General features: G+C 40.6%; 1 protein-coding gene across 2 annotated transcripts; it reads left to right on the top strand.

Annotated features, from left to right (window-relative positions):
- Positions 1–10857: 10857 nt before the first annotated feature.
- C9orf72 (C9orf72-SMCR8 complex subunit) lies at positions 10858–25961 on the top strand. Of its 2 annotated transcripts, XM_009978385.2 has the most exons (10): positions 10858–11340; positions 14391–14450; positions 15357–15452; positions 16112–16176; positions 18344–18416; positions 22007–22123; positions 22856–23091; positions 23596–23653; positions 24137–24246; positions 24329–25961. In XM_009978385.2, exons 1-10 carry the CDS (start codon positions 10897–10899, stop codon positions 24513–24515), a joined length of 1446 nt encoding a protein of 481 aa, XP_009976687.1. In that variant the 5' UTR covers positions 10858–10896; the 3' UTR covers positions 24516–25961. The 2 variants fall into 2 exon arrangements, with proteins under 2 accessions (XP_009976687.1, XP_086485811.1); XM_086629685.1 differs by lacking the exon at positions 14391–14450.
- Positions 25962–26300: the final 339 nt, after the last annotated feature.

Here is a 26300-nt window from a genome sequence, read left to right as displayed (position 1 = left end):
TGGCAGTGGTGGGGAAGACAGCAGAGTGCAGCAGAGCCAGGGTGGCCCTGGGACACCCCAAGAGCTGCTGGTGCTGAGGCAGACAGAGCAGCCTTGCTGCAGGCCACCACTGGGTACCTGAACCCCATCCCTGTGAAGGACATAGATGAGGAAGCCTCTGTTGGCATGGAGGAGGAGTTGCCCTCTATGTCAAAGACCAGCTGGAGTGCATGGAGCTGCACCTGGGGACGGATGAGGTCCCAACTGAGAGCTTATGGGTTAGGATTAAAGGGAGAGCAGGGACAGGGGACCTAGCAGTAGGGGTCTGCTACAGACCACTTGACCAGGAGGACCGGGTGGATGAGTCCCTCTACAGACAGATAGGAGCTGCCTCACATTCACGAGCCCTGGTCCTCATGGGGGACTTCAACCATCCTGACATCTGTTGGAAGGGCAACACAGCAGGGCATAGGCAATCCAGGAGGTTCCTGGAATGCATGGATGATAACTTCCTTCTCCAACTGGCAGAGGAACCAATGAGGAGAGGTGCTTTGCTGGAGCATGTTCTCACCAACAAAGAAGGGCTGGTGGGGAACATGACACTCAAGGACAGCCTTGGATGTAGTGATCACGAAATGGTGGAGTTCAAGATTCTTAGGGAAGCAAGGAGGGTGCTCAGCAAGCTCACTAGCCTGGATTTCAGGAGAGCAGACTTCGGCCTCTTCAGGGATCTCCTCGGTTGAGTACAATGGGATGAAGCCCTGGAGGGGAGAGGGGCACAAGAAAACTGGTTAATATTCAAGGATCACCTCCTCAAAGCTCAGGAGCAGTGCATCCCAACAAAGAGAAAGTCAGGTAGGAAAACCAGGAGGCCTGCATGGATTAACAAGGAGCTCCTGGACCAACTCGGACACAAAAAGAAGGCCTACAGAGGGTGGAAATAAGGACAGGTAGCCTGGGAAGAATACAGAGCGATTGTCTGAGCAACCAGAGATCAGGTTAGGAAAGCTAAAGCCCTGATAGAGTTAAATCTGGCCAGGGACATCAAGGGCAACAAGAAAAACTTCTAGAGATATGTCAGTGATAAAAAGAAATCTAGAGAAAATGTAGGCCATCTCCGGAAGGAAACGGGGGACATGGCTACCCGGTATATGGAGAAGGCTGAAGTTCTCAATGACTGCTTTGCCTCAGTCTTCACTGGCAAGAGCTCCAGCTGCACAGCCCACGTCACAAAAGGCAAAGGCAGGGACTGGGAGAATGGAGAACCACCCACTGTAGGAGAAGATCAGGTTTGAGACCATCTAAAGAACTTGAAGGTGGACAAGTCCACGGGACCTGATGAGGTGCATCCGTGGGTCCTGAGGGAACTGGCAGATGAAGTTGCTAAGCCACTATCCATTACATTTCAGAAGTCCAGGCAATCTGGTGAAGTTCCCATTGACTGGAAAAGGGGAAACATAGGCCCCATTTTTAAAAATGGAAAAAAAGAAGACCCAGGGAACTACAGGCCAGTCAGTCTCACATCTGTGCCTGGCAAGATCATGGAGCAGATCCTCCTGGCGACTATGCTAAGGCACATGGCAAATAAGGAGGTGATTGGTGACAGCCAACATGGCTTCACTAAGGGCAAATCCTGCCTGACTGATTTGGTGGCCTTCTATGATGAGGTTACAGCATTGATGGATAGGAGAAGAGGAACTGACATCGTCTACCTGGACTTATCCAAAGCATTTGATACTGTCCCATACGACATCCTTGTCTCTAAACTGGAAAGACATGGCTTTGATAGATGGACCACTCGGTGGATAAGGAATTGGCTGGATAGTCGCACTCAAAGAGTTGTGGTCAACGGTTCAATGTCCAAGTGGAGACTAGTGACGAGTGGTGTTCCTCAGGGGTCAGTACTGGGGCCAGTGCTGTTTAACATCTTTGTTGGAGAGATGGACAGTGGGATCGAGTGCACTCTCAGCAAGTTTGCAGATGATATCAAGTTGTGTGGTGTTGTGGACACGCTGAAGGGAGGGGATGCCATCCAGAGGGACCTCGACAGGCTGGAGAGGTGGGCCTATGAGAACCTCATGAAGGCCAAGTGCAGGGTCCTGCACGTGGGTCGGGTCAATCCCAAGCACAAGTACAGGCTGGTCGGAGAATGGATGGAGAGCAGCCCTGAGGAAGAGGACTTGAGAGTGCTGGTGGATGAGAAGCTCAACATGAGCCGGCAATGTGCACTGGCAGCCCAGAAAGCCAACTGTATCCTGGGCTGCACCCAAAGAAGCGTGGCCAGCCGGTCTAGGGAGGGGATTCTGCCCCTCTACTCTGCTCTGGTGAGACCTCACCTGGAATACTGCCTTCAGCTCTGGAGTCCCCAACAGAAGAAGGACGTGGAGCTACTGGAGCGGGTACAGAGGAGGGCCACAAAGATGATCCGAGGGCTGGAGCACTTCTGCTATGAAGACAGGCTGAGAGAGTTGGGGTTTTTCAGCCTGGAGAAGAGAAGGCTCCGGGGTGATCTTATAGCAGCCTTCCAGTACTTAAAGGGGGCCTACAGGAAAGCTGGAGAGAGACTTTTTACAAGGGCATGTAGTGATAGGACAAGAGGCAATGGCTTTAAACTGAAAGAGGGCAGATTTAGATTAGATAGAAGGAAGAAATTTTTTACTCAGAGGCTGGTGAGGCAGTGGAACAGGTTACCCAGAGAAGTTGTAGATGTCCCATCCCTGGCAGTGTTCAAGGCCAGGTTGGATGAGGCTTTGGGCAACCTGGTGTAGTGGAGGGTGTCCCTGCCCATGTCAGGGGGGTTGGAACTAGATGATATTTAAGGTCCCTTCCAACCCTAACCATTCTATGATTCTATGATTCTATGACTTTGCAGAGAACTTCCTCAGTGGCATGTGGGTCTGGGTTGGAGGGGTGGCACAGGCGCGGGTACAGCTGGAGCGCCGCGTCACACGTGCCAGTACTCAGGAGAGAGAACGTGAGTTTGTGACCCATGTAACCCAATCATCCATTTAATTGGGGAGGGGGAGCAGCATACTTGGAAGTCATTATAACTTTTTAGGATTATAGACAGGTGTACAAAAATTTGTAAGTGGATATTAGTGTTTTGCAAGCATTTAGAATTGATTAATCTAGTATATTGCTGACACTGATCCTGAATGCACAGTTCATTGATTGCCAATAAATTTCATGTCACTAAATATGATGAAACACTTAGATTCTGATTTGACAATGGGGATTTGAACATTTCTACAGTTCTAGAGCAGCCGATGATTACAAAACAAGTCCAGCAACGAATGCTTAAAAGAGCGTTGTGAAATACCTGAAACACCAAAATTAAAGTTATTCTTGCAGTGAGAATGAGACTCACCTGTGTTAGTAGGCGTTCACAACTTTATGTAGGCATCTGCCTTCCACCACGTTCCCAAGCCCTCCAAACCCCCTGTAGTTTGTCATTATAATCCTTCTTTGCAATGATGAACAAGGAACCTAAGACACATTTTCATGGCTGATCAGGTTGATGAGAAACCTGTTAAGAGCAGTAGTGACATAGCTGATCCCACCTCCTGCCTGCAGACTTGCTTGCTATGTTCCAAGTGAAGCTGCACCCTAGGGTTCATTATTTCATGAGTGCAGCCATCTTGTGTGAAGCACGTATCATGTTACCAAAGGTTATCACACCACCTTTGCACATTGCTTTAATGTGTTGTAGTACTGAGAATATATAGATGTAGCCAAGGCAACAAGTGAAAAGCAAATGGTTTCTTACTGGAAAAACATTAAAAATCAAATGCCTGACAGTCTGTGATTCAATCAAACTGACCGACTACAGAAAATTGCATATATGGAGAAATCACCAGGAAGACTTACAATGGCTGGTGGTGGTGGTGGAGGTGGAGACCTTGGCTGACCTCTGAGTAAATTTTAGCACTGGGTCTCAAATTGGACAACACTAGGACGAACCTATTGGCTGCTTTCCAGTTTGAGTTTGATGCTGGATGACTCCTGAGGAAACGTGCTTGTCTCCAGTGACCTTTAGCTTACATGTAGACTTACAGAAACTGCTTCTGCTTAGGGAGAAATGTTCTCTGGTGACATTAAGTAGATCTTGTCAGACTAGACCAAAACAGCAGTGATATTGGAATAACCCTGCTGCTTTCCCTTGACACAGACCTTGACTTCAGAAAGTCCCTACGTTTCTCTCTGGAAAAGCTCACACCAAACCTATGAGCATTGGCCTCAGATACTACATGAGAACACTTTTTACCCATCTTGAGCTTGTTACCCACCTCCCGACCAGATTCTGCTAACTCTGCAGCAAGACTCTCACCCATTCCAAAGCTAAAACAGAAACTGGATGTTGCCATGCTACTTAAGAGTGTACACTAACGTATCTTGAGAGAACACAATGGTAATTTTATGAGAAGTTACACGGTTCCTTCAGAAACAATAAGCACTCCCTACATCTAGCATGGTACAGTAACACTTCTGACAGCAATAAGGTAGATGTCTTTAAAACCAGTGACCTTTTTCAAGAGGAAATGACATTGGAAATAATGAAGTAGAAAATTAATGTTTTTTAAAAGTGCATACTTTAATACTCTGCTAAAAGTGGAAGAAGAAAGACCTTAAAGTACAGAAACACTGTGTCTCAAAAGTTTTTATGTCAGGGCTCATCAAAATGCTGTGTATCCAGGAAAATTGCTGGGAAAAGTACTGCAAAATATGTGATTAGATTCAAAATTTAAACAAATCGAAGTCTCCATTTTCAGTTTCAGTACGAAAATCTTTGGCTTTCAAAAAAAAAAAAAAAAATTACAAATTGTCTCTGCTGCCTTTCCTGCTATCCCTTCGTCAATGAATAAAAGCAGTAGTACGTGAAAAAACAGTAGGGAATAGAAGTGTTCCATAATGAGGACTTCATGCTGTTCTGCCTGTTAGTAGATAAAAGCTAATGCACTCATACAGAACACCTTAGAACATTTTCCAAACCTGCCTGTCCTTACAGATTAGTACTGGGCCATGTTCATACGCCTTGGAGGAAAGGACAAGATTTCCTCCGCTTGAAACTCCTTTAAGATGTCTTGATCCCCAGCAGCAAGCAAGGCCATGGCAAACTGCAGGGGCTATCTACAGCTTTAAAAATAGTGTGTTGCCACAGATGTTTATTAATACACCTCAGAGTCTTCCTCTATAAGAGAAGCAAAACTCAACAGAAGAAGTGAAACTGAGGAAGTGGTTTATTTAACGGTCCTAAAGAGAAGTGCCACTCTAGGTTCTCCTGTCTTTTTCATTTGTAACATGTATTGAAGAAAGTTTTCTGATGAAGTTTTTTTTCCAGCATCTTTCAGACTTGAAAATTTCCCAACACATATACATCTCCCATTTTAAAATATGGCCTTGGGTTATAACTAATTTTATTTTTTCATTATAAAGCTTAATATGACAGAATGGTACATGCTTGCGTCCGTACAACATAATTCCCAAAGTTAGGTTTGCCTGTGCACCTACCCAAATGAAAAAGAAATTGTTTTTCAGAAAGATGAGCCTGATCTGTTGTACACCTAGGTTGTGTCATCATACAAACGTTAATATAAGCAGAAAAAGGAAAGTGAGAACACTCCTGCGGCTGGGAAGAGACCAGAAGAGACTAGCTGTTTTCAACAGCTGTGTGAATTTAGATTTGACTTAAGTCAGCTGTGTAAATGCACCTGAACATTGCCTTTGAGTCTTAGAAAGACATCAGACAAATATATCTAGCATAGTAACTTGGATCATGGAAACCAGACTTTGCTAAGCTCCTCCTGCTGTGAGAAATCTAGTTTTACAAAGCACAAATGAGAGATCTACAAATCACATGACATTGTCTGTTATTTACTGTAATGTGTCTACCTCCACAGTCCAACTAAACTTTACATGGATTATTGTATGTTTGCTTTAACATCTTTTATTACCTCATTGAGAGAGTATCCTCCTTCAGTGGCATTCGAATAAAACGACAGAGCTGTGCATACCTCAGTGGCAGATTCTCCTTTCCTCGAATTTTGTAATCTCTTTCTTTCTGATGCTGCAGCAGTATGGTGTGGATTCCACATTCCTAACATTTCGCCAAGTCAAAACTACTCTGGTGCACGTTGTAGCAGATCCTGTCTTGCTATGTTTGGGAAACAACTCTGGAATCAAGAAAAAATGTGGAGCTTACTTGACCACTGCTCCATCATAAATCAAACAGTATCACCTTTGGAATTTTTTATTGCAAGTATTTCTGATCAATGCTAGGCATTTTTAAAGACACTGAATTTGGGTTTTCATTTTTTAAATTTGTGCCAGCTTGGGAGGAACTGATAGTGTGATTTCAGCAGCCAAGCAAAAGTTAATTATCTTTACTGCCTAAGCCTACAGTCTGCCTGTCCAACCAGTGCAAATCTGAACTGCTGTTGTGTAGAACCTAGGGGCATCTGCCCAGACAGATTTTCTACTGCCCAGTTTTCCCCAAGCTTCAAAGCAGCTATTGTCTGAAAGCTCTTTAGGCCATGTATATGCTGCCTCCCACCATGTATTTACATAGGTATTTTATTGTAATTTTGCCATTGTCACATGGGCTTGAAGAGATATAATACTTTTCCTTAACAGATCAAATGACCTTTTCCACGTGTAAAAGGATGGTGAAAACGAGAGAAGTCGTGGGAGCCCTCTTAGGATAAAATACCTCAGCTCTCCAAAATTCTGGACCCTTAACTTCCATTTGAAAATCGTTAACTTCCACCGAGTGGCTCTAGAACTGCAGGCTGCAGTCAGTATTCCTGTCACAATAATTGCGGGGTCCCTGCACTGCCATGTCTGCACACTTAGTGATCTGCAAAGCATTAAGATGATAATGACAGCAGCCTGGGATAGCACCACTCAGACAGAAACAACTGGCGAGATGCACCTCAAATCAATACTAGAAGTTGTGTGAAACTAATTTATATTCGCAGGTCAAGTTCAGATCTGCGCAAGCCCTAGCACTTACTCAAGCCAGTGTTTCTAAGAACAAGTTAAAACTAGTAACAAGAGACTCCATAAACATGACAATGACAGCACAAGCATACTGTACTGGTTTTAACACAAATGTGAAACCAGAGCCTTAAATCATCAACCAGAGATACCGAAGAAAGTCCCACCTTTCCCCCGCTGTAGGAACACAGAGCTGGGGATAGGGGAGTGCAAGCTTGCTTTTTCTAGAGCTAAAACTGGTTTTAAGTTGCTTATATGTGCATAAAGTGTCACTTTATGCTGTCATAAATTACATTACTGCACCACCACCAAGTGTTCCTGCTTCTTGCAACCCCAACCAACCTTCCTCATTTGTTCTCTTTTACTTTGTGTATTAATTTTGCTGCAATCTGATCTGGCTGGAAAACATTAATTTTATTACCTTAACTTCAGTATCAGTTTTTTTCAGTTGTGCAAACTTGTCTCACTGCATGCATGGTTTTAGTGCAGCAGGATAGTTAGGTAATACCTTGTGTTTCCATGGTCTTTCTCCACCAGGCTGAGCAGCTGAATTCCACTGTATTTTGTTTCATCCCTTTCCCTTTTTGCCTATGTACTCCCTTATTTTAATGCATGACATCAGTCACGATGATAATTCAAGACGTCACATCAAAAACACAAATAAATAAAATTGAAATGTATTCTTGCTTGAGTCCAGACCCTGAGCTCATTTTCATCTTCTCTGCTCCACACCTTCCAATTACTTTCTCTGCAGATGTGCAGCATTAGGCTTCATAGACAGATGTATTCTCTGTCAGGGGAAAAAAATTCACTTACATTGCAGCCTGTCACAATTCTCTGATGCGTCCACAAAAGACACCTGCAGAAATATTGTTAGTCTCTTTAAATCACATGCAATCAGATTGTTACTCTCTCCTCTGCCTGAGAAAGTATGAAAAACTGATGGAAAAAAAAATAAAGACAACGATCAATATTACTACAACAGGCAGAAATTTCATTCTGTCAATAGTACCACTGCGGCAATTACAGGGACTCATCTATTACTTCAAGGAAAAAAAAATATATTTGTAATTGATGCTAATATTTCTTTGCATATAACATGGTGATGTGCTTTTAAACACAGAATTCTCAAAGCAGTTTCTAACGGGAAAATTGATGCAGCAATACCAAGTGTCTTATGCAAGGCTACATGACAATTTAGTGACAAAATAAAAGATAAACCCTACTTCCCCATCCCTGAAGCCCACTTTTCCTACACCATTACTTACCTAATATCAATATACTTTTCTTACTATAGAGCTTAGTGTCTACAACTACATGAGAAACAGTTTACATTCATCTTCACCATTTAAACGTAAAACAAATGAACAAAGCGTTTTTTTTATAAACTGCAGATTTACATTTAGACAAGAGATACATAGTGAAATTCCACTGAGTTTGATACTGAATCTTTGAATTCAGCAAATTAAATACCAACAACTTTTTAAACCAGAGTTTAATTCCACTGTTACTCCAAGCTCTTGTGTAACAGTTACACATATTTCGTGTGGTCTTTTACTTTATTGGAGCTCTGCTTCTCAGAAGCTAAAACTACAATCCGATACACAGACATGAGTGATTTTATGTTCAGTGTGTGTTTCAAAAATCATTAATAAAAGTAACCTAAACTAAATTTTAGCTGGCTGAAGACTACGAGTTTTTTCATGTGAAGCTATTTAATTGCGTAACATTAAAAGGCATTTTGAGGACGGTGATTTTCATGGTTAAACTGGGAGGGTACGACTCAAAAATCACACTTCAGGTCCGTTGTGCCCTGTTGGGACTTCCTGCACGGGGCAGCCCGCAGGACTAGAGATGCGTCCTGTCGTCAGATGAGTCGTCTTCCTTTTTAGGCTGTAAATAAATGAATGCCTCCCACATGTAAGTGACTATGATGAGTTTCATCCAGACTAGGCTGCAGAAGTAACAGGATGTAAAGGTGCTTACTGTATACCTGTAAAACTAAACGAAGCTCAAACAAGGGCGTCTTCGCTGCTTTGCATGCAGCATGGCTGGATACTATCCTAAATCTGTCATTATTAACGATAGCTGAAAAGCCCCTCCATAAACTGACGCCATTTCCCCAGCTACCTGCAGCCGGGGCTTCCTCCGGCTCCCTCCACAAGCTGCACCCGGTTTTCGTGCCAGCCTGAGGCTGGTTTGCGGCTGCCCACTCCCACAGAGTGACCCGCTTTACTCTTCTCAGGGCACACCAGCACTGCTCTCCCAGGCGCCGCAGCGGAGGCAGCCGCCACAGCACCGCCGCGTTTCAGTGCAGTCCGCGGCGCCGGTCGCCATTTTCCCCCCACCGCCCCTGAGGTAAGGCCGCCTCCCCGCTGTCGCCGCCATCAGCCAACACAGCCCTACCCCGCAGCCCGGTCCCACACTCCCGCAGCTCGGCTCGGCGCCCACGGAGCTCCACGGGCAGCGACGACCGCCAGCCCCCAGCACCGCCCCTCACCCGCCTCCCGCCGGCGAGGGGCGGTACTGCGCATGCGCGGGAGCGCCGCCGAGGCCGGCCGCCGTGCGGGCAGGAGGGGCGGTGGCGGCGCCGTGCGCATGCGCGGCGGCGGCTGCTGAAGCGCAGGTGAGGCGGGCGCGGGGCCGGGGTTCAGTGGGGCTGTGGAGAGTGGTGTGCTTTGCGCCTCGGGGTCTGCTGTCGTCGGCTCCTGGTTGCGGTAAGGAGCTGGGCTTCCTCGCACCGCACCTCCCAACCACTTTCCCGCGGGGGTGGGTCCTTTCCGAAGTTCAGATCGGACCTGGAGGGCACGAAACGGGCCTGATCCAGACTGGGAGCGCGGTGGTTCAGCCTCCAGGCGGTCGTCGTGTCCCTCAGCTGCCTTGGTTGGCGGCGGCTGGCTTTTCTGGAAAGGCTGTGGTGAGAGGAAGTCTTTCGTCAGCCCATAAGCGTAAGGAGGCACGGTGACTGACGCTGTCTTTTATCTTCCCTGAAAACCTTGGAGTCACATTTAGAGTCTCAAAAGGCCCCAGCTTCCCCGCTGCCATCCAGAATGATCACCAGCTGGTGAGGGACAACCTAGTGGTGTTCAGTCGGGCCTGAGAAAGAGCCAAAGAAAAAGGTGCTTTACCCTCCTGCTGCGAGGAAGTGCACCTGGACGGTCTTATTTATGAGGGACACTCGTAAGGAAAAAAAAGTTAAGATACATGAAACGAAGCGGTGCCAGAGGTCTGGCGAGTTACAGCCGTGTCAGTGAGATGGGTATCTCTGTTCCTTCGGATACTGGGGGGGTTCCCTTCTGCTGTAAAGGCAAGCTGAGTTCTGGTCCTGTGAGGTTTTGTCAGGATAATGCATTTGAACTTTTATAGTTTTTGTTTGTAAAACTTTTTTATTTAATGTGTTCCCATGGCTCTAGCATAACTTTCAGGGAATGTGAAACTTCCTGTTATCTTCTACAGCCTCACCAAAATGGAGAAGCTGTAGAGTTATTGGAAACTGTTAGGGAAAATGTTTTCAGGATCTGTGTCTACACGATATGAAGAATTTTCCATCAATGCGTTCTAAGAAGTGCTGAGGATTTGTCTTGTATTGCAACACCCTGCATGTCATCTTACTGTCAGATGTCAGTTTTCTTAGACAAGTTGTATGTTGTGCAGACTCATCATACTTGTATAGTGAGTAAAGCGTATTTGAGGTCTGACTGGCTGACGTTTGTAAACGTATGTGAAAGATATTCCTATACACTTCCTTCCTGAATGAAGTCTACAATGAAATCTCAGGTGTAGAAGTCAGGTTGTCTCTTGAAGTCTTATTTGGAAGCAAAAGAAGATGAGATAATGAGTGCTGCTCTAATTTTGTTTTTTTCTATGAAAACTTTTTTTCAGGTAATGTAAGCATTTCAGGTATACACAAGAGAGGAAGACGGCATGTCAGCTCTTTGTCCACCACCATCTCCTGCAGTTGCTAAAACGGAGATCTCTTTGAATGGCGAGTCACCTTTATTAGCTGCCACTTTCGCTTACTGGGACAATATTCTTGGCCCCCGAGTGCGGCATATCTGGGCCCCAAAGACAGAACAGGTACTTCTCAGTGATGGTGAAATAACTTTTCTTGCTAACCACACCCTGAATGGAGAAATACTTCGGAATGCAGAAAGCGGTGCAATAGATGTGAAGTTCTTTGTCTTGGCAGAAAAAAGGGTAATCATTGTGTCATTAATTTTTGATGGAAACTGGAACGGAGACCGAAGCACATATGGACTATCAATTATACTTCCACAAAGTGAACTTGGCTTCTACCTGCCACTTCACAGGGTGTGCGTGGATAGGTTAACACATATTATAAGGAAAGGAAGAATATGGATGCATAAGGTAGGTTTATTGTTCTTTACTAAAAACAGTTGGCCAAGTCGTCTTGAGCAAAAGCAAGAATTAAGATTCTGTGACACCTGTTACGTAGAAGTTCAGACACAAAAACTGAGAGGAGCCTGACCTCTCTACAAGTATACGGTTTTGAAGGTTAGAAGTTATCAATGTCAGCAAGTTCAAGGCTGGAGTTTTTAGCCACAGGATTTAGCCTGGTAGTATATAACTTGTATGAGGACATCTAGGTGAAATAAGTATGCTGGACAGTTTTTAATCTCGCTGATTTTATATAAATTGTTGCTTTTAGCTGTCTTAATTAGTATTTAAAAAAGGTAGAATTGTAAACTTAAAGTGTTTCAAATTATTGTTTTCACTGTTTAGGCCCAGAAAAGGGAACCAATGCAATTAATGTTGTCATTGCTGTTACAGTTTCCTTTTTCTAAAAAAGGGTATCAGTGAATGGTTTGGCAGGTGTTAAATTGTGTAGAACTAACGGGAGAACCACAAAAATACATCTACTTTAGTCCAAGTATTTCTACTTCTAGAATTCTGAAAGGAAAACATGCTACATTTTTCTGAAGAATTGCAACTCTTACTTTTGGGTACATTATGGATATTTACTTATTAAGTGAAAATTTTAATGTATTTTTGGTAAAAACAAATAACGTTCTGATAACGAAAATTAAAATCTCTGTCATCTTCATGAAGTACAAGTTGTCTTAGAGCAGTAGATTGCATGTCAGCTGTAATGTGTATGGTGATGCAAGTTTGATAAAGTTTTTGTTCCCCTTCTGAGACCTCTAGTCAACATACTTTAAACTTCCTTTTGGAGTGCTTTTATCTAAAGTAATTAAGATTCCAGAAATAATAAGCTAATGTTAATTTTTGTGATGGTGTTTCCTTTTTGCTACACAAACAAACTCCATTTATTTTTGCTATATTGCCTGATGATGGTTGGCAGTGTTTTCCATCATATTGGCTCTTGATACTTGTGTTTGTTTCTTTTTTTCCAGAGGAAGGATAGAACGTAAAGTTCCTTTTCAAAATAGTAGAAACACAAATATTTCATTCCTTATCTAGTCTTCTGAAAGCCTGTTGAATGTTAGTGCTTTTGACAGAAGTGAATGCTGTCTCACGTCCTTGATTATGTTTCTTCTTCTTCATTTGGTGTCCTCTGTACTCACTTTTAATGTGTGTGGTCAAATAAGAATTGTCCATCATTCTTAACTGTAGTATGTCTTCTCTCTTTTTGAACATTTATCCATATCAGTATGTTTCCACAGTAGAAATAGCCTTCGGGTGGCATTGAGAATGACAAAAAAATGTTTTCTACTAGTTTCCTCAGAAATTAATCATTAAGTACTTTATTATTTTTCAGATGTTTTTGAAGCATATAGGTCAACTGGGTTAGCTGAGATAGTGATACATTAGACATTTATTGTCTTTCTTTTCTTTTTTTTTTTTTTTTTTGAGGAAGTGCAAAGATCCTTGCATGTACCTGCAGTTCTGCATCCTTACCTAGAAGAGAGAAAACTGCTTTGAAAATGTAGATTAAAATTCAGGCATGAGTTGTAGAATGATAATATTGAAATAAAACAGGTTTATTTTGTAGTTTACGTGTTGAGGCAGTTCAGCAACTATGGCTTCAATAGAACAAAAAATGTCAAAGTCGTATCTGAAAGGAGCTGTGCATCTGCTCTGGAATTTCTAATGGTTGTGGTTATCAGTTCTCATGAGTTCTGTGTAGGCCAAACAACAGTTCCAGCTGGACTTTAGAAGAGAAGAAACCTTCTGAACTTGAGGACTATGAAAAACATGGAGCAACGCTTAGACTGGCAAAGACAGACAAGCAACTCCAAGCAAGTCGTCTGTATGGGATTAGAAACCCCTTTATCTGCTTCAATCTTATCTTCCAGGTGTTTGTCTAATAATTTTGAGAAGTTACATTTCTGTAAAGAAGTGGCTTACACCACTCGTTCAGCTTTATCATCATGAAGACTGACTTCTTTTAAAGCAAAGGATCTTCATTGTCAAGGATGTTTTACTTCACTGACACTGAACTCAAGCGTGGAGGTGCCCCAAAGGAATCTGCCTCATTTCAGTATTGTTTTTCGTGGATGGTTCTTTTAGATGCTTAGACAAGTTTTATTACTGTTTTAGGGCAAGTTACTGTAGCTTATTGCCTATTCATCTACTCAAATAAAGTTACGTAAATTCTTTTCCACTTGAAGTTGGTCAACCTTAAGTAGTTCAGTCACAGGAAACTAATGAGTAACCAATAAAAATGCAATAACCTGTCAGCATCTAGCAAAAGATATCATTAGTTCTCGCAGCATCTTCCATTTTTTGCATATTGTATTGACTGTTCCAGTGATTAATGCTGAATTCTCTTTGTGAATAATATCTCGATTCCATTGTAAGTTGCATTTTGAATGCAGTTTGCTACTCATCTGCTGATGAGTCAGTTTGGAGAACTTTGTCCAGTCTCTTGTACATTGTGTTTTGTGTATTTTGAGGTTTCATGTCTCCTGTACTTGTTTATAAAACAATGTTTTGAAGACTAGTCAGTGTCTCAAGATGTGGAAAAAGAAGTCCTGTTTTTCCTAACGTCTCTAAACACATAATTTTTGTAATTTTGGAGATCTCATTTTTCTCTTGCTGCATCAGGAACCATCAGTCTGTACCTTATCCATTTGAAAGTAAAAATCCATACATTAAGCGGAATTCTGCACCATAATCTGATCATTTGGCATTTTCTTGATCTGTAATGAAGAAACTTAATGTTTTGTCATTGTCATCACACCCTCCCTTTCCTGCTACTCCTGCTCAAGCATGTGGAAGGTTTGGTGGGGGGCAGAGCAGGGAGCATTGATCTGTTTAAAATGACATCATTTCCCGCAAATGTCAACTCTGTAAACAAAAAAAGACTTGAACATCAAAATTTGAATCTAAGAAGCGTGACTCCACAGGGAAGAAACTGTACCATTTGACTGTTGTGTGCGTAAATATATAAACAAATACCAGAACGTTCATATTTAACTGCTTCTCTTGCTCAGGAGAGGCAAGAACATTTCCAGAAGATTGTATTGGAAGGCACAGAGAGAATGGAGGATCAGGTAAGGGCCGTCTGGTTGATGTGTATGGCACACCATCACAAAACTATTTGACTGCATCTGGTGACTAGAAGTTGGTGCTGCTTCTTAGTTTTGGCATCCAGGAAGATACTTTGGACTGGCTGATCGCCTGCCATGCAGAGGAGGAAAAGTTTCTGAAGATAGAATGATGGAAGCTGTGAACAAGTTGAAGGAAAATGTATTTCATCGCTTTATGGGTAAAGTGGAAATCTATGAAGAATATTACCTTTCAGAAAAGGAAAGTCATTTACTTGAACTTGCAGCTCTGTAAAGGTAGTAGCTTCCATAGATTCATGCTCACCTCTGATCAAGGATTATTTTTCACTAGATCCTTACCTTTTCAAGTTACAAAGACTTATGGACTATGTCATGTGGGAACGTGGTTGGAGACCTAATGGTTCTGTGAAAAGAATTTGATTTCTGAAACTGTAAATATGAAATTGTGGCTTCGGTTTCTTGTGATAGATAAATCAGATAAGTAATTTTGTGTGACAATAATTAATATGCCTGGTTTTGGTTTCCTGTCATTGTTAAAACATCAGACTTGGATCTGAAATGCTTAACAGTAATTGCACATAATATGGTGTGATTAAATTACCTCACTCCAAATACTTCTTGTCTAAGCAAATCAAACTAATTGTGAAAATTAGCGTAGGACCCTGGAAATACATTTTAGACATGATCTTGAGAAGCAGAATGTATGTTTCTAATTCATAATTATTGATGAGAAAAGCCCAAGAATTCTATGCATCGATTTCCACTCATACCACACTTCCAAACAATAGGAAGTTAAAGATGTTACGCATGTAATATTGCAAGTTCATGTTAGTGGTAACTTCTGATACTGCACAATGTGCTTTTACTTCAAGCGTTTTATTTATTGCACAGGGCCAGAGCATCATTCCAATGCTGACAGGAGAAGTCATTCCTGTAATGGAGCTCCTTTCATCTATGAAATCACACAGCGTTCCAGAAGAAATCGATGTAAGTCCTTGTGTTCTTTGCATTCTGAATAAAAAAAGTGGCTTTGGCACTCTATTTTGGTACTGTCTTTGGCAGACAAAACCTCACGGTTGTTATAACTTCCCCAGTTGTTTCACATCAAGTTCTCCTAAGTTGTATAGGGAATGGTTTAACGTAACTGTTTTAGCCTGGTAAGTATGACAATACTACCAGTGGTTTTTATGGTCAGCACTTAGCAAAATTCAATGCGTAGGATGGTACTGTTTTTGAAAGTGGAGTAGAAAGGCTGTTTGATGCAAAACAAAATCAATGGGGAAGTAAATGGTTTTATTGTTGAAACCTGTTTCAGTGTGATTTAGTTTTCTCATGGAAGAAGTAGAAGTGATCTCACATGCATTAATTTAAAGTGTTCTGGACAAGGTTATAGAAAAAAAATCACTGTGAGGAATATGACTTGTGACTGGTGAAGAACATTTAATAATCGAGGAACTTTCTCATTTTCAAAATGCTTTGGCTAAAGTTAGAAGGTCTTTTTAAGGTTGTGCTTTTTTGGGCAGTCTTACAACTTAGCTTAAATCGTTCCCAAACAGTTCCCACCTGTTATTAGAAATAAAGATCAATTAATCGGAAGGTGTTGCAGATCATTGTCTAAACTTTGTTTATATTTACTTGCATTTCAGATAAGTGACACAGTGCTAAACGATGATGACATTGGGGATAGTTGCCATGAAGGCTTTCTTCTCAAGTATGAATTTCAGTTTTTATTTATGCTGTACTAAAATGGTTTAAACTTTTATATGCATATATATATCTCTATCTGTATGTGCATGTGAACACAGATTAGTTTTCTTTGTAGGAGGGGGGGAAGATGACATCTATTTGGCTTTTTGAGATTTTGTCTATAAAATGCTGTAGCAGTTGCTGTCTTTTTAGAAGAATGGCTCTGGGCTAGTAGCTGCATCTCTATAGTCTGTGTTGTCACAGAGTCATTTGATTGATAATATAATTCCTATCAAATATAATTTTTTATGAAACACTGAAAACTTGGATTGCATTTACTGCATAAACTATGAATAAAAGTCATTAATGGTATGGCGTATAGAACGCTTATAATTAAATTGTGTATTTCCCTTTTTTTCCTCTTGTTTTTGATGCATAAGTGAAAGTAGTTGCATTTGAGAGCAACTTATCTCGTCCTGTGGGAAAGTGTATTTTGTAGATTTTAATTGATGTTCTGTTACCTTTCAGAACATATCCCGTGAAACTGCATTCATTTATGTAGTGCTTAGTGCTATCTATTTATACAGCGTCGTATATACTTTCAGTACTACATAAATTCATGTGTTAAATTAACTAATTCTTCACAATAATGTAGTATTTAGTTCCACAGAGATTTTGGGAAATAATGAAGTGAATATCCTGGAATGGATTTTTGTAAACAACTAGAGCCATTGATCCTACAATGATGAACTATTCTCATACCAGTCGGAGATATATTGGGCAGGTAGTAGACTGTAGGATGTCAGTTATCTCTTCTTGCTGCTTCCTCTCCCTGGAAGTTTTGTCCTGAAAAGAAAAGAATAACTGGGCCGTTCGCATGAAGGATCCAAATGTCTGCTTTTTAGCTTATCTGCAAAGCTTATCAGCTCATTTAGGTTCAGATTTCAAGTCTTAAGTATAGTGTTGTGTGGATTTATACATGTCATGGAATAAAACTTGGATTAAACTAAATAAACTGCCTTATCAACAATGCCAACCTCTAAAATAAGCTGTGATGCTTTCTTAGTAACTTCTAAATGAAACTGACCATCTATTTCTGCCCCAAAGGAAGAATTCCTAAGTATCAGATGGCCTTAAATTCAACTCATAGGATATACTTGATAAGATAAATACTAACAAGTCCGCTGTAAGTTCCCGTGTGGAATTTCAGAGTCTTGAATACAGCTAGTATAGTCTTTATGAATTAGAAGTGTTTATTAGAACCAATCAATCACCTAGAATGCATCCTTCAGTAAGATAGCATAGAATCATAGAATGGTTTAGATTGGAAGGGACCTTAAAGATCATCAATTACCCACCCCCTGCCATGGGCAGGGACGCCTTCCACTAGATCAAGTTTCTCAAAGCCTCCTCCAACCTGGCCTTGGACACTTCACAGATATTGGAGAAGATTATTTAATAGTTTCTAGACTTTCTAGGGTGTCTAGGCTTTTTGAAGCTGCGGGCCAGGTGCTGGTTTGAGAAAGTACAGGGGGAAAGGGAGGGTAAGGATAAGAAACCTCAACAGAAGTTGCTTAAGAACAAGTCAAGAGTTGTCAAGTTAGTCCCTGTATATTTAGTGCAGCCTCCAAACGTAAGATAAATTAAATCAGATCTGTGCTGCTGGCAGTTCACAAGATTAGTCATCAACTTCCAGCATACCTGTGCGTATTCTGAGGGACTCAAGCTTGTGACATGTTCTTGCCCATGTAGTCACGAAGAGTAGAACAGTTTACCCGCCAAGTCTCCCAAAACTGGCTTCTGATCCAGCTTCAGAAAATGAGGACAACTATGGAACAGATCTTATTTCAAGATGTTTTTAAGTCCTTCATTATTAGTATGTCTTCTGTTACTTTAGATTAATTATTTTATACAGATTCTATAATACAGTTAGGTAGTAGCAGGAGACAGTTTGCTCACTCTGTAATTGGTGTTTGGAGATTCTGAGCGACAGTCGTCTTATTCATCAAAATGAAAATGTAAATACCGTTGAACTTTTGGATTTCAGCAGTAACCTACACAGCTGTGTGAGGTCCTGTAGGTATGTGCCTGTATTTATTTTAAAAGCACTTCATTCTTCTTGTGGAGACGATAATTGTTTCACTTGAAAAGTCTGATTAAATGTATTAACCGATGTTTGGTTTTGTTTGCAGTGCAATTAGTTCACACCTGCAGACCTGTGGTTGTTCTGTAGTTGTAGGAAGCAGCGCAGAAAAAGTTAATAAGGTAATGTGCTTTCTAATAAACACAACTTAAATGTAGATTATTAGGAGTGTTAGTGTGTTATTTGGAAAAAAAGTTTATCTATAAACGTACTTCAGGTTGAAGAAGGAAGGAATGCTGTTGTCTGGTTGTCTTACTTCAGCTGATAGGTCTAACATTTGATAATTCTGCCTGAAAATTGCCTTATCAGTTGTATTCTGGCAACTATAAGAAAACCAATGTATTTAATTTGAGTGCCAAATGAGTCTGAGCTTTTAAAATTAGGTTTATTAGCTAAAGTGTACAAATTGAAGGGGCCTGAACTGGCTTGCTGAGTTCAGCTGTGTTAATAGGTATTGCCTGTGTACTCATAAGAAATTAGGATCTGCATAATTTTTCTTACACTGGGGAATAAATGCACTTCTGTGTCACAAACTGCTTGTGTTTCATGGAACCTGAAAGCTGTTGAATCCGTAGTGTCACACACATGTTGAAACCAGCGAGCTTACTAGGACCTTAAACCACTCCAGCAATTCCAGCATTTTTTTCTTTGTAGCTGTGTTTGTGTTGGCTTCATCTTCAGACTTTTTAAAACTGAATTGGTAAATAAGTACACAGTGTAACAGTTAGGTCTTACATTAGGTGTGACTCAGCTTTCCAGAAGGACCACAAAGAGGCAAAGTACAGGTATAAACCCCTGAAATAGAGTCCTGTAATGACAGAACACTCAGTGGGTCATATGTGCTGGAGCACATCGGTAGGGATGATGTTTAGAAGCTTCCAGGTCTAGAAACAGTAAGCAGCATTAGCTGTACCTCTTAATGGGGAAGAGTATATACATCATCATTTGGGAGGAAAGAAGGTCAGTCTTGGAAGCTGTCATTTCAAAACAAGACAATAATTACATTTTTATGGTAGACTTTTTTTACCCATGCTGTTATTATTTTCAACTCTGTTCTAAGCTTTTTATGAAATATTTAATTTGAACCAATATGAAGCCATCCCCTGCACTGCTTTTCCTCTAATATTTTGGTGTAAATGGAGAGTTTCTTGATGCTTATTTTAAGCTTACCCAGTATGTGAAAGAAAATTCAAATGGGGATGTTTTCCTTATTCAGAAGTATTTCCAAGTCTTTTTTTTTTGTATACACCTTTTTGATTATGCCAAAATGCTAGTTTCAGATAAATTGAAAGTAATTCCTGGAAGAGGTTCACTTGTGTTTACTGTCCATTGAAATATTTCTTAAAGTGTATTTCTTTTCAGCATAGTGCCATGTATCAGTGTTTTGTTCAGAGATATTTCCCTTTGACTTACATTTTAATTAGGGTGTTATTCCATCCTTTCCAATAAAGACACCGAAGTTATTTTTCAGGTAGGATATTCAGAGACAAATCATGAAAAAAATGTTGTTTTCTTTGTGAGAAAATGTATTTCACTAAATCAGTTGCCTCTCTACATTCACGGCCGAATCCTTTAATAAACTGCTTTGATTCAGAATATCCCTGTAATGAATGGAAATGAAAAGAAGTGTGCAATCCTGGACCCTTCGGGTATCAGGCACCACTGCGCTTAATGAGTATACCAATACTGCTGGGAGGGTAGGTTTCATAGCATCATAGAATGGTTCGGGTTGGAAGGGACCTCAAAGATCATCTAGTTCCAAGCCCCCTGCCATGGGCAGGGAAACCCTCCACTACACCAGGTTGCCCAAAGCCTCATCCAACCTGGCCTTGAACACTTCCAGGGATGGGGCATCCACAGCTTCTCTGGACAACCTGTTCCAGTGCCTCACCACCCTCTGAGTGAAAAATTTCTTCCTTATATCCAATCTAAATCTGCCTTCTTTCAATTTAAGTTTCTGTGTAGTTACATAGAATTACAAGTTTTCAGTTCACACTGGGGCTTCTGGGCCGTGCAATAACAATTGTCCCATGTCCCGAGACCGTGACAAAGGTCCTGCCGTGGCACGTGTGGAGAAGCAGTACATTCAGATAACTTCATTTGCTGAGAGAGAATGTTTTTGTGTATTGGGCTTTTCTGTCTGATTATGTTTTTAATTGTGATGTACTAATTATTGAGCTATGGTTTATTTGGTAAGACTGAAACCTTCCTTTGAGTAAAAACTCATTGTAATTCTCGAAGTTGATTATGCCTTTTTTGATACATGTATGTATCTGTGTGTATTGCTTCAGTGTGAAATAATAAGAACAGTGGGCCTGCTGGATAGATTATATGTTAACTGTAGACTATGTATATTATATATTGTGTATTTTATAGTACGTAGGGTTCCTTGCTGCAGTGAAATATAATATTATTCTTTTTAAAAAAGTCAAGGCACCTTTGGCAAACCTGCGTTTTAAACTAAGCAGTTTGTGATGCTTTATAAAAACTAGAAGGGGGAAAAACTTTGTTCCCTGTGGATTAGAAGTGATGGTAACGCCCCTCTGATCAAATAAACAGTAAATGCTGATACTCAAATTAAAAACGGAGGAATCAGGGAAAAGAAAATTCTGAGTTGTTAGCTGAAGTCAGCTAACCACAGTTAATAAGTATTGTTTCAGGGACGTAAGATTTGCACATGATTAAGTCAGCATAATAGAGGAAATGTTAAAGGTTTAAGTGATTATAAAAAGCTTAAAGTTTATCATTCATAAAATAATTAATTAAAAGTCTTTAAGGTCTAAATGCTTATGAGTGTGTAAAATAATGTATTATTAAGCTCAGCACCATGGGAGAAAAACAGTCTAGAAGAATGTAAGTCTCAAGATACATCCAGGGTAAATTTCAAAAATTCTACACAGGTTCTTATCAGCAGTGTGCTCTGCGTGTCACAGTGCAACTGTTCTGAAGTAATTTGCTTTCGTTATGGCATACTTTAGCTTTCCTTGAAGTAAAAAAACCCACCTATCGCATCTTGCTGAAGTGGCGAAAAGCCGTAATCAGAAACTGGGTTGTCTTTGTGTAGGTGCTGCATCAACACATTGTTACAAATATGAAGCCTTCTCAAACACCTTGCAGGCACAGGCAGGACACCACAGGCTAAGACCGAAAGACTAGCAGAATGGAATACGTGTCTGGGTTTGGAGATGACTGCTTGTAGCTGTTGCAGGACAGGAGTTTGAAAATGGATAATGAAGTATCTTTGCTGTTTCTAATGGAGAGTTGGAGGAAATTGCTGGGGAAATAAGCATGGATACTTATTTAGAAAATTGACTGTGCTTGATTGGAGACAATAGCTGCTGTTTCAATATGGACTCAAATAGAGGCTTAAAAGGCTAGGAAAGTATTCACAGTAACTCATGTTTATGTAATAGGAAGAAGTAGCAGAAGGCAAAAGTGATTTGTTCAACATAGCTGGCTAAAAAATGAACTTTACCAAAAAGCGTTGGATTTTTTTCTTCATTTGACAAGAAGTTGGAGTAATACGGTTTACAGCTTAATAATTTAAGCGTGTCACTATTGTATGACCTTGGTAAAGTTCTGACTTTTCTAATAAGCATGATGCACTTTTTTGTTTATCATTTGAAATGCCTTCTAGTCAGAAATTACATTTGAAAATCGATTCATTCTTTAACATTTTCCATGTTTTCCAAAACTGTTCTTTCTAATCCAGATTGTGAGAACATTGTGTCTGTTTCTTACACCGTCAGAGCGGAAGTGTTCCAGACTCTGTAGAAATGAGTCTTCTTTCAAATATGAGTCAGGACTTTTTGTTCAAGGCTTACTCAAAGTAAGTATGCTTAGGAAAGTTCTATTCTTCTGTAGTGTAAGGACATTCTTCTGTGTATGTGTATGTGTGCGCGTCTTATATGCACATACATACACATATTAATGTTCGAAGAAATATGTCATCTTCCCTTGATTCCTTTCTCTGGAACTATAGTTTTCCTTGTAACTATTTGCATGTTAAAATTCCAAGCCAGGCTTTTCTCTGACACATCAATTTCTTGATTGTAGTCCAGAATTGTTCCTATACTTTGAGGTACAGTAATAATACTCTTTTGCCTACTTGGGGCTAGAATCCTAAAAGGCATTAAGTTTTTGTGTTGTACCAAAACCAAAAAATAGGAGTCCACCAGTCTTAGAATTCCCAAGTATTTTAAAAAAGCTGTAGCAATGGGTGAAGATGAAGAGAAAAATAATGCTTCTTGGCTGTGGTGAGCAGTGTAAACTTACCAGATAAATGTAATACTGTAATGTTAATGGGCTCATGAACCAGATGATGCAATACTGTAACACATAGGTTACCTCAGTACTTATTTTCACTGTTATATTAAGGGAATCATCCAGTATGAAGGACTTTTTACTGCTCTGCAACCGCCAGTTCTCTCAAACAAAACATATGTAAACAATTGGGATTTAAAATTTAGACATGATGTTTGAATATTGTTTTATTCCAATATAGCTTTGTTTTTTTTAAAAAAAGTATCTAGAATAATTTATTTTTTTTTTACTAAAACAGGATGCAACAGGAAGCTTTGTGTTGCCTTTCCGTCAAGTAATGTATGCCCCATATCCGACTACACATATAGATGTAGACGTCAATACAGTGAAGCAGATGCCCCCTTGTCATGAACACATCTATAACCAACGACGATACATGAGATCTGAGCTGACAGCATTTTGGAGAGCTAATTCAGATGAAGAAATGTCTCAAGATCATATTATCCACACAGATGAGAGTTTCACACCTGATTTGTATGTACTCCTCTCTCACATCTCTCAAAGTTGCTTGATTTGGGACAAGAGATTAAAGTAGTACGAAATGTACTTTCTAATAAAGTACATGAGGGTTTTTTTTTTCTTCTAAGAAGCTCCTTCAGTTCTGGTAGTTGCATTTGTTTTGGAGGAATTCATCAGTTCTGTCAGTAGTTTTGTTGCATTAAATGTTACTAAAGTTCATTTTCATTGATACTTCTGATGATGTTATGTTAATTTTGTTGCCTGTTTTAGTTCGGGATATAACAGAGCTAATTGTATTTGGTAGGGCCCAATCACTCTCCTGGGTTTGGTTCATTTAATCTGAAAGTTTTGCTTTAAAATTCTGTCCTCGCTTTAAAAATAGCGCGATTATAATTCACTAAAATTCACTTTTAATTTCTTCCAGATTGTAAACAGTAATGCTGTTGCTTTGCACAACTGCTAGACAGTTAGTGTCCTTTCATGGCATTACATCACGTTTGTTTGCTTTCTTTTCTGTAGAAACGTCTTTCAAGATATCCTGCATCGAGATACATTAGTAAAAGCCTTCCTGGATCAGGTAATTGTAGCTTTTTCAAAAGAACAAGAGCCAAGAGTACTTTGAGCCCTTGTAACAGATAATTTAACAAGAACAGATAATTTGTTGGCTTGGTAGCTCTTTTGCATGCTAGTGCTATGATTCTTCTCTGCATAACTAGAGAGAAAGATACTTGTGATATTTGCAGTATTAGTATAACACTGAAACTCCTTTGTATGAAAAGCAATGCACATTTTCTGCCTGGCCTTGATTTCAGATCATTTTAAAATGGAAAATAATACTTTATACAAACAGAATTTTAAAACATATTAATTTATTGCATCTGAGCAGCTAGAAAGCTAAGAAAGAATGTTGAGTATATTTACAAAGCTGCTGCTAATGTGTGTGTTTTGCTATAATTAAGGATATGTTACATGTTTATGCAATGTTTCTTTACACTCCATATTCTTAAAATGATTCTCGAATTTCCATGTCTACTTAATTTTCTGGTGTGATTTTTAACAGATCTTTCATCTGAAGCCTGGCTTGTCTCTAAGGAGTACTTTCCTTGCACAATTTCTGCTAGTCCTCCACAGGAAAGCCTTAATTTTAATAAAATACATAGAGGATGACACGTAAGTGAACAAATAACAGAAAGCAGGCTTTGAGAAACTTCCTCTGTTCTTTTTTACAACACCTGGTTTTATTTTCTTGCAGGCAAAAAGGAAAAAAACCTTTTAAGTCTCTTCGTAGCTTAAAGATAGATCTTGACTTAACAGCAGAGGGCGATCTTAACATAATAATGGCTTTGGCCGAGAAGATTAAACCAGGTCTACATTCCTTCATCTTTGGGAGGCCGTTCTACACTAGCGTACAAGAACGGGATATGCTCATGACGTTTTAAAGTTCTCCCCTGCTAACGTGTAGTATTGCAGCCTTGCATGGCAGGAAAAGAAGTCTGTCAGTGTGACCGCCACACTTGTGACAATCGTTGGCTTGACTGAGGGTGGAGCATTAGGAGCACCGTAACACTACCGTCTGTCCAAAGCAGGAGGGGCACTTGTTAGAGGGAATATCAGTTTAGCTAGACGAGCATGATTTTAACAAATCCATCTCTTCTATGTGCATTTTTTTAACAGTAAAAGTAAATGTTACCAGAGGTTCCTTTGCTATACGGGCTTAGTAGATAAATTTTAACGTGTTTTGGTGTATGATAAAGGGAAGTATTTAATTTTCTTTCCCCAGAAACTTCCTTCAGGTGTCAGTTTTTCCCTGTTCTGCTGTGTGAGTATTTTTAGTGTTTCCACAGAAGACAATACACGTCCTCTCTAATCATGAAGGTTGCAGAATAGGGGCCTTCAAAGAGTTTCAAAGAGTTTTTAAAAGAGTTTGTTCTTATGTATGTGGTGTAAATCTGAAATACACCTTCCCTCATCTTCCGTTTTAATATTGCTGGCTCTTTCATTTAGAACATTTAAAGGTGTATGAGATGTTTAATATACTACAAAGTGCTATTCTTTTGTGCAAATTGTCGACTATTAGCAGCTTAAATAGCAGCACTCTGCACGTGGAAACTGGGTCATTATTTAAGCAGCTTTGTGACTGTAATTGCCAACCAGGTTACCCTGTCACAGATCGCTGGGCCATCCTGCGATGAAGTGTTCAGTGATCCAGCATAATTGGGCTCTTTCAATGAAAAACACAAAACAGAAAACTTGCGCCTGTAAACTGCTGATGTTTTTTCCATTGTTAGTTAGAATAAAGTTCAGATTAAAGTATTAAAACTTCCCAAAGAACACCAAGGTCATAGAATCATAAGTTGGAAAAGACCTTTACAATCAAAAAGTCCAACTGTTAACGAGCACTGCCAAGTCCACCACTAAACTACATCTCTAAGCACCACATCTACACACCTGTTAAATACTTGGAAGGATGGTGACTCAATCACTGCCCTAGGCAGCTTGATCCAATGCTTGACAACCCTTTCTGTGAAAAAATTTTTTCTGATAGCCAATCTGAACTTCCCTGGCACAACTTGAGGCCATTTCCTTTTGTTCTATCATTTGTTACTTGGGAGAAGAGACCAACCTCCACCTCGCTACAACTTCTTTTCAGGTAGTTGTGGAGAGCAATCAGGTCTCCCCTCAGCCTCCTTTTCTCTAGGCTAAACAACCCCAGATCACTCAGCCGCTCCTCATAACGCTTGTTCTCCAGACCTTTCACCAGCTTGGTAGCCCTTCTTTGGACACGCTCCAGCACATCAATGTCTCTGTTGTAGTGAGAGGCCCAAAACTGAACACAGCATTCAAGGGATGGTCTCACCAGTACTGAGTACAGGGAGATAGTCCCTTCCCTATCCTCCTGGCCACACTATTTCTAATACAAGCCAGGATGCTGTTGGCCTTTTTGGCCACCTGAGCACACCACTGGATCATACTCATCCAGCTTTTGACCAGCACCCCTAGATCCCTTTTTTCTGCTGGGCAGCTTTCCAGCCAATCTTTCCCAAGCCTGTAGCGTTGCATGGGGTTGTTGTGACCCAAGTGCAGGACCAGGCACTCAGCCTTGTTGAACCTCATACTGTTGGCCTTAGCCCATCGATCCAGCCTGTTCAGATCCTTCTGCAGAGCCTTCCTACCCTCAAGCAGATCAACACTCCCACCCAACTTGGTGTCATCTCCAAACTTGC

Source organism: Tauraco erythrolophus, chromosome Z (assembly GCF_009769465.1).
Source record: "Tauraco erythrolophus isolate bTauEry1 chromosome Z, bTauEry1.pri, whole genome shotgun sequence".
NCBI classification, from domain to species: Eukaryota; Metazoa; Chordata; class Aves; order Musophagiformes; family Musophagidae; genus Tauraco; species Tauraco erythrolophus.
The sequence above is the reverse complement of the archived record's forward strand: the minus strand, read 5'-3'. Positions and strand labels throughout refer to the sequence as shown.

Bases quoted from the DNA above. Each gene is read 5' to 3' on its own strand.
- C9orf72 (XM_009978385.2), top strand. From the start codon at position 10,897: ATGTCAGCTCTTTGTCCACCACCATCTCCTGCAGTTGCTAAAACGGAG. The intron at 23,092-23,595 runs GTATGTACTCCT...TCTTTTCTGTAG, and splicing joins GAGAGTTTCACACCTGATTT to AAACGTCTTTCAAGATATCC. The intron at 23,654-24,136 runs GTAATTGTAGCT...GATTTTTAACAG, and splicing joins TAAAAGCCTTCCTGGATCAG to ATCTTTCATCTGAAGCCTGG.